This window comes from Primulina eburnea, chromosome 2, assembly GCF_022965805.1.
Source record: "Primulina eburnea isolate SZY01 chromosome 2, ASM2296580v1, whole genome shotgun sequence".
NCBI lineage: Eukaryota > Viridiplantae > Streptophyta > Magnoliopsida > Lamiales > Gesneriaceae > Primulina > Primulina eburnea.
In genome coordinates, this window is record NC_133102.1 from 42,944,320 (window position 1) to 42,952,837 (window position 8,518).

The following is an 8,518-nucleotide window of genomic DNA, read 5'->3' on the forward strand; positions in this document are numbered from 1 at the left end:
ACATACAACCACACACACTTGTTTAATTTTGCAGTAATCATTAATGTTATGTCCCCTCTTTCTCAATACTAGTCACACGAAAGGCGTAATGTACAACTGATTTGTGGTTGAAAGACCTGGAACTAATGTACAACAGATTCTTTTTCACAAGAATATTCGAGTAAGAGTCGATATATGTCTATATTAACAGAAACTAGAGACTATAGAATGGAAGTGTTGTGTTCTTTTTGCCATGTTCCAATCATTCTACATGATAAATTTAACCCACACCCAATGATATCACATGCTCGAGCGGTCGAATTGGTCATAACGAACCTCTGATACCATCTAAACTCTCGCCAAGAGATACCCTGCGCCAAAGGGACATCAAGTGAGGATGAGGATGAGGCCAACAATGGAGTAACTTCCAGGAGGATAAATAAACACCAGCATTAAAATATAAAATCAAAGATAAGATTGAAGGTATCCCCAATTATACTCCCTTAATCCATCACTAAAATCATAATTTTTCTTTTTGGTGTATTACCCACATGATCCATTTTCTACAACACAAATCTCTATTCAAAAATCGCATCTTATCTATACGTCAAGTCGTGACAAATAGTTCACAACATGACCTATTAGAGCAATCTTAATCTTATACCACAACCCTCTAAAACTTGGTCAAAATGGTGAATTTTCATTAAAGGAAGCAGTCTCTAAAATCCAACTTATTAGATCTATCTTAATCTTGTACCACAACCCTCTAAAACTTGGTCAAAATGGTAAATTTTAACTAATGGACGCAGTCTTTCAAATCCAATTTTTCTGCCAACATCCAGCACCAACACATCCTTTGCTAAGGTTGATGATTAAAATTTATTTTTACATATAAGATGAAATCAAATGCGTTGGTGTCAAAATGCTTGTTCAATGAAAAACTATCAAATCTACAACTTGCAATCCAAACCATTCTCTGGTTAAAAAAGCAAAGAGTGAAGGAAATAGACAGCATTGAAAGTACAGTTTTTAGCAGGAAATAGATTACGAAAGAACTAACAGCCGAGTAAATCGCAAGCATAGATTAGGCCAATGTTTTAGTAACATGCATCTCAATATATAGCCTAAATGACATCACCATACTCACTTGTTAAGCACGAGCTTATTTAGGATGTAAGGTACGTAAGCGCAAGGGTGGACCCAAGATTCAGAATGAGAAGGGTGAAACTTAAATTTTTCGAGAGATGAAACTTGAGTTTTTGGGAAAATTACAGATGAATGCCGAAAAAATTTCAATCTCAACCACTCACCATTCGGTCTGCGGTCTGCCCCTGCATGCACGAGTTTTGTACAGCCTAAGCATAGACCGAGGCAGATAGATGCCTTATAGAAGAGATTATGAACATACGAATAAAAGATGTCGCATAGAATGCGATACATACTTTCTAAGTTATCGATCAATACAAAACAAATAATATTTAGTGTACTAACAAATATGAATAAACGGAAACCATTAACAATAATTGGATTTTGAACATAGGCATGCACCTACTGAGGAGGCTTCCTCGCTGTACCCACATCTAGGTATGTGTGTCTTGAAACTTCAAAAACTATGTTGAGGCATTGCCTAATAATACACAATCCGCGATTTACCTGTGCATGCAGTACTTGTATTCCGAACTCCTCGTGTGATCTTTCTCCCCTTCTTCCAACTACCGTTCAAGAAACACAAAGTACACATACTCAGCCAGATCTTTACTCAACATTTGCATACATCAACATATTATTTAGAATTTCCACAGCCCAAATCCCATTAATGCGAAAAGTCACATTTAAAATCAGAATTTACAGGAACTTAATTAAGTTTTTACCGGGTCACTCTCATAGATAAGCTCGTAACAAACCGGCGATAGGCATTGTAAAGCACAATTCTCCTTGGCTATCATTGAAGACGTGCATTTCTGACCCCATAATCCACTGAACACAATGCATCAGCTCAAGAAAATATGAATAGATAATTTACAATTTCAAACCCTAAAAAACTCATAAATTATCCAAACAACCAATGGATCTGTTGTTGAGGATTTTCAAAATATTCCTAACGAGTAGTGAATTTATGATATACACGTGAACTTAAACACATCGTTCAAGAATTCCACAAGAAACCGCTGAACGACAACTCAAAACAGAAATAGCAATAACAAAATCCAGTAAAGAAAACTAATGAAAACATAAAATCGATACCTCTCTATGTCAGCATAGCACTCGTTTTTCTTCTCTTTAATCTCCGAATCCTGTTACAGACACAAATCAACAAAGGGTCTTCCATCAATTCGTTGTAAGACCACAATCGTGGAAACATTTCTGGGTAAATAAGAGAAATATCGCAACTTACAGAAATTGGGACTCGAGATTTAGCAAGAACTTGTTCGGAACGCAGAATAATCAAAGCCCACAAGATTATCACAGAAATTCTTTGATTTATATTATTGGAATCAACCATCTTGATTTGTTCTTGATTATGTTCTCCCGCTGCATGATGAAATAGAGCGCGGTTTCAGCGAGAGGATTACTATCTATTTCTAAACGCGCCTTTAATTATTATTAACATTAATCTTTCAGTTTCATTACTAGCACAACCTACGCACTGAACTCCCATATAAACATATATATTAATTTAATTAATTATTTTAAACTTTTTAATTATTAAATTATGTTTACAAAATAAAATTTATATATAATTTATTTTTATGAATTCACAATATAGATATTTAATTTATGGAAGCGATAATATTGTATACGGCAATTATATATGTGTCAATAAATTTACTAAAATTTAATTTATGATAGTTTTTTATCAAATAAAAAAGAGTTTTTTTTGTACTAAGCCCTTGTAAAATATAGAAAATTTACGAGAAAATTAAATAGGTAATTTAGATTTTTAACTTATTATAAGAGTTGCACGAACACCATCTGTACTTAGGGATGGTAATGGGTAGGGTATGGGTCGGATTTCATACCTCCATCTCCATATCCATTTATTAAATTCATCCCCATACTCATCCCCATACCCATCGGATATTGAATTTCATCCACATCCTCATACCCATCAGATTATCGGATACACATACCCTGCCCAAATACCCTATTATCATATACAATTGATTTTTTTTCAAATTTAAATTGTTTCAATGAAATTATGAATATTTAAAAAATATTTAAATGAACAATAAGAAAAATTATTAATGATAAAAATTTACAAAATAAACTTTATAGAAAAAATAACAAAATATTAAAAATAGTTTATATTAGTTGAACAAAAGTATGCAATTCAACAAAAATATAGTAGAATTTACATCATATCCAAAAATTTATAATTCAATTGATTAATAAGATATGGGTTACCCCTAGTTTAATCATATGTAAACATTATCAACCCAAAATAAAACAAGATCGGTTTATCTCCGAACAAATCGTACATGTCTTCTTTACTTGACATTGTAGAAGGAATACAATGAACTAAGGAACACATGTCTTCATCTCCGAACTAATCATATATGTATCCGAACTAAGGAATACGATGAACCATAATCAAGAAATAAATCATTTTTCAATTTTTGAAATCAAATATGGAATAAACTTATCAATGGAGAAGATGAGAAATTGAATGAAAAATAGAAGAGTGGTAAAACCTTGAAACGTAAAAGTGAAAGTGAAAGAGAAGAGAAAAGAAAAGGTACTGATTTACTTGGATTTGAGAAGATGCATCTTTAATATAAATAAATATAATTACTATATATATACATATATACATACATATATATATATATATATATATATATATATATATTAATTTAAACGGGTAATCGGGTCAGGTGTGAGTCAGATTATATCAAATCCGTCTCCATATCCGAACCCGAAAATCCCCATACCCGATTACCCAATTATTTAATCGGGTCTAAAAATCCCTCCATACCCTCTTCTATTCGGGTCGGGTATCGGATCCTCCAACGGGTTCGGAGGAAATTGCCATCCCTATCTGCACTAACTGAAAACCTGATGAGTTATGGTATTTTGATGATATCTCATAAACTAATTATCAAAATGACAAAACAATTAGAAAGAAAAATAAAATTGATGCAAGTCAAAATTCAATCCGACTAGACTAATTCAAAAGTTATCTATACGAGGCGGGCACTAACACATTCATGTTTTTGGGTTTGTGTTTTATACCCAAATTAATGGGCACATTGGTTTGTAAGATAAAAGATTAACAAAATAATAGTCGGGTCTAACATTCTCGCCATAGAACCTATCCGATTATGCAACTTAATTTATCAAATGGCGAGGTAATTTTCTAAAAATCATATGTGGAAAGAATGTCATTTTTACAAAATTTACCAAAAACAACATGGACCGAACATTTCACAATTGCCAAATTTCTTGATTTGACATATTGGCTCACTTGGATAAACGAATGCGATCGATGTTGTACGAGCAAAACTTTATAAAAGAAAAGTCCATAATTAATTTTTAGAATATTTGCAAACACTGCATAAATATGGTATATATATTTGTATATTCGTTTGTCGAATTGTTCCACTTGCTGTAGTTGACAGAATAGTTAACTTGTTTAATAGAAAAGGAAAAATGCTTATTTCAAAAAAGTGAAAGATCTTAAAATTGACTAAAGTAAAAATATATGTGTGAGATTGTCGCGCACCAATTTATTGACTTCTTTCGGAAAGCCATGTGAGGAATAATCGGTCATGTCTCGCTAAAAAAAAAAAGACTAATTGGTACCACATGTAACATGTATGTTGTACAATTAAAAGCTGTACTGAAAGTCACGACTAATGTATGTCATGCTATTATTGTCGAGTATTCGATTCTTATAAGTTCATTATGATAAGATTGATTGAAGAATGATTGTTGAGCTACAATAGGTCGATTTTTTAAATATTGAATACCGACGAATTAAATCAATTTTGATTTTAAAACCAAATGGAAGACACTCGAAAAATATTCGTAAAAACTGATTAAATATTTTGTAAAATATGCAAATTGACGAGTAAATATATTTTGGTTGAAGGATTTTTAGTTTTGCTAAATTCGAGTTTCAGTTTCCAAATAGAGCTAGCAACTATACACTTGAGTAAATATATTAAAAACACAATAACAAGTTACGTTATCATCAAAATCAAAATCTTTTGTGTTTCTCAACCCAACACAAGATCATGGAATTGTTGAGAATCTCAACCCAACACAAGATCAAGGAATTGTTGAGAAGTAACATTAATTGTCATGATTGAGTTACCATATAGTTTAAATAAAATATCGTTGTCAAGTATAATTTTGATAACGCATCCTACGAGGAGTGGATCTCATATGAGACTATCTCACGGATTATAATCTGTGAGACGGGTCAACCCTACCCATATTCACAATAAAAAGTAATACTCTGAGCATAAAAAGTAATACTTTTTCATTGGATGACCCAAATAAGAGATTCGTATCACAAATACGACCCGTAAGATCGTCTCACACAAGTTTTTGTCTTTTACAAACCCGATAGTTGAGAAATTAAAGCCGCTTTAATTTTTGGGGACACCGATCAATTAAACAACTAAAAATCAACTTTGAATTGTTGCCGTGTAATTGTATTCATTTGCACCAATAAATATTTGTTTCTCATTTCTGTTAAATCACACGAAAATCTCATAGCCTCTCATTATATTCAAAGAATTTTCATTCAAGTTCTGTCCAAACTCAAGTAAGAATTATGTTCAAATTCCAGCTATTTTCGAGCAACTGACACCGAGTTTTCTTTCACGTTGATCTAAGAACAATAAGTGGCCTATTGCTTTAAAGTATGTGTATGTATTTGAAAATACGATCGATATAATCATTATAATTAAAAAACATGTTTGAAATTATTTGAAGGTCCTGTTATAGGTAAAGGAATTTCCGACTTTTGATATTTGATTTGTTATGACCCTGATACGTTGTGATATAATAATAGATAACTTGTCATCGCTCCTTGTATGAATACAATTAAGGACCGATAATTAAACCATGGTGAATAATACCACTTTCGGTGTCATCATTTTTAATCTTTGATTTTGACATGCTATTATTTGGATCGCATAAATATATGTATTTTGTTAGTTATTATAATTGATTGACCATCATTTACTGAGTATTTCTTAAAAATACTCACATTTTACTCTCCCTCGTCGGATAATAACGAAGATAAACTTGATGACGAGAATCAAAAGATGTTTTGGGTATGATGAAAAATATTATGATTGATCGATCCATATTCACTGAATATTTCTAAAAAATTATCAATCTCTTACTCTTTTTCACAGATAATAACGAAGATAACTTTGACGACGAGAAACAAACTATATTTTGAAGATGATGATAAATATCGAAGTTTTATTTTAATATAGATTGTAATTCGTTTCCGTTCTTTTTGTAATTATAAAACAATGTTTTGTTTTTTTTATGAAAAAGATGGGTAACTTTTGCGTATATAATTTTTTTAATGAAACATAGCACAACACGATACATTGGAAAAAGAGAGGTGTAATTTAAATATCGGGAAAGTAACTTTTTAGCATAGTAATCTTTTTTTATAAAGTAACTTTTTATACTCCGAATAACACGACAGCTCAAAACTACGACTCAAGCAAGAATTACGTGCAGATTTCAACCGGGAACTGTTCAATCACATCGGTCCATGCGTTGCTCTCATCGGCAGGATCAACAGCACCCAAAGCACGCCACACTCCACTGTTACACTTGAACCCCGAACCGAATCCGATCATCCATACACGGTCCCCTCTCTTGATCCGTCCTTTAGCCTCCGAATAAGCCAACTGATACCACACCGAACTGCTCGACGTGTTTCCGAATCTGTAAAGAGTCATACGGGACGGTTCCATGTCCCATTTTGTTAGCTTCAACTTCTCCTCCATCGCATCCAACACGGCTTTTCCGCCCGCGTGGACGCAAAAATGCTCGAACGCGAGCTTGAAATTCGGAACGTACGGGCGAACACCCTTTATCTTGAGCACTTTTCTTGCCACCAACGTCGCTACGAACAGGAACTGCTCGGAGAATGGGAGTACCAACGGGCCGAGGGAGGTGATATTAGATTTAATGCTTCTCCGGCGATGGACATCAAGTCTTTGGACAATGTGATGCCGATTTTCCCCTTGCTATCTACTTCCTGGTACACGCATCGGTATGCCCTATCGTCCGCTCCGTGGTGGGTGCGAAGCGTGTGTAGCAGCTCGTATTTTGAACGGCGACGGTCGGATGATTTGTTGGATAGCAGGATTGCGGCACCGCCCATTCGAAAGAGACAATTCGCGACGAGCTTTGATCGATCCTCGCCGGTGTAGTAGTTGCTGGTAACGCTCTCCAAGCTCATGATCAAGGCATAACTTCGACGTCGGGCCTGCATGGTTGGCATCGACCATATTATAAAGCAATTTTTCTTAATTTATTTTTCGTTATTGTTTTTTTTCCAAATATAAGTCACAATCATATATAAGTTTAGATTTAATATGAGAGGGTTTTTTTTTTTCCAAATAATAAATAAATTCAATAGCATCATTTTACTGCATGAGAGATTCCTAAAAAACCCATCTTTGGTTGCTGAAATACGTCAAATTTTATTATTAAAAAAGCAACAAGATAGAATCAAACAAAAAAGAAAAACTATTAACCTGCAGCAGAAGCCGTTTGGCAAGGTCGACGGCGATGATTCCGGCACTGCAACCCATCCCACCCAAATTATAACTCAATACATCTTCCCTAAGCTTATACCTGTTCACGATCATGGCGGACAGAGACGGCACCGGATTGAATGCAGATATATTCACTATAACCACGCCAATCTCCGCCGGTGCCACCTTAGTCTTTGCCAACAGCTCATCAACAGCTCCGAAAATCACCGTCTCCGCTTCGCCTCGAGCACATTCAAAGGCGGATTTAGGAGGGAAATCGTCGAAAGCATACACGAATGTATTATCTCCCATTCCAGACTTTTCCACCACTTTCTTGAAAAAAGTCGTGTTCTCCGGGGATAGCAAAGAAGCCACCGTGCGGGAGACAGCTTCTCTGGAGTAGAGTAACGATGCATCGGGATTGTAACACGCGAAATCAACCAAGAAAATCTTTGTCCGGGGGTTAATGAAGTTGATGAAAATGGCTGTTACTAGGGTTAGAAACATGCAGAAAATGGTGGGTAAGTTCAGATCATGAAGATGACCATGAATATCTGCTGCCGCGTTAGCGAATAGCTGCATCATCATCCCGATATTGAGATACCGGATCGCAGTTGAGAAAAGGATGGGGATGATGAAGAGGTAAGCATGAAACATCAGATAACTGGAAAAATACTTCACAGCTAATTTGAGTTCATTGTATGCTACCATTGTTCATTCGCCAAGAAAATTTGAACTTAATTGTGATTCAGAGTTCGTGCTACATGTCGTCTTATATAAGGGCAACTGATCCGGGTAAT

The 8,518-nt window shown here is 34.5% G+C and overlaps 1 protein-coding gene and 1 pseudogene across 1 annotated transcript; both read right to left on the reverse strand.

The window, feature by feature from the left end:
• Window positions 1–86: 86 nt before the first annotated feature.
• Window positions 87–2,577, reverse strand: LOC140823373 (uncharacterized). Its single transcript, XM_073184676.1, has 5 exons — window positions 2,375–2,577; window positions 2,224–2,273; window positions 1,851–1,956; window positions 1,633–1,691; window positions 87–350 (listed from the first exon to the last, which is right to left on the reverse strand). The coding sequence occupies exons 1-5, from the start codon at window positions 2,480–2,482 to the stop codon at window positions 305–307; spliced, it is 369 nt and encodes a 122-aa protein (XP_073040777.1). The 5' UTR covers window positions 2,483–2,577; the 3' UTR covers window positions 87–304.
• Window positions 2,578–6,496: 3,919 nt separating this feature from the next.
• LOC140823374 (3-ketoacyl-CoA synthase 20-like) lies at window positions 6,497–8,518 on the reverse strand (annotated as a pseudogene).

Bases quoted from the DNA above. Each gene is read 5' to 3' on its own strand.
- LOC140823373 (XM_073184676.1), bottom strand. From the start codon at position 2,482: ATGGTTGATTCCAATAATATAAATCAAAGAATTTCTGTGATAATCTTG. The intron at 2,274-2,374 runs GTAAGTTGCGAT...TGTCTGTAACAG, and splicing joins AATCTCGAGTCCCAATTTCT to GATTCGGAGATTAAAGAGAA. The intron at 351-1,632 runs GTAAATCGCGGA...CCTTTGGCGCAG, and splicing joins TACAAGTACTGCATGCACAG to GGTATCTCTTGGCGAGAGTT.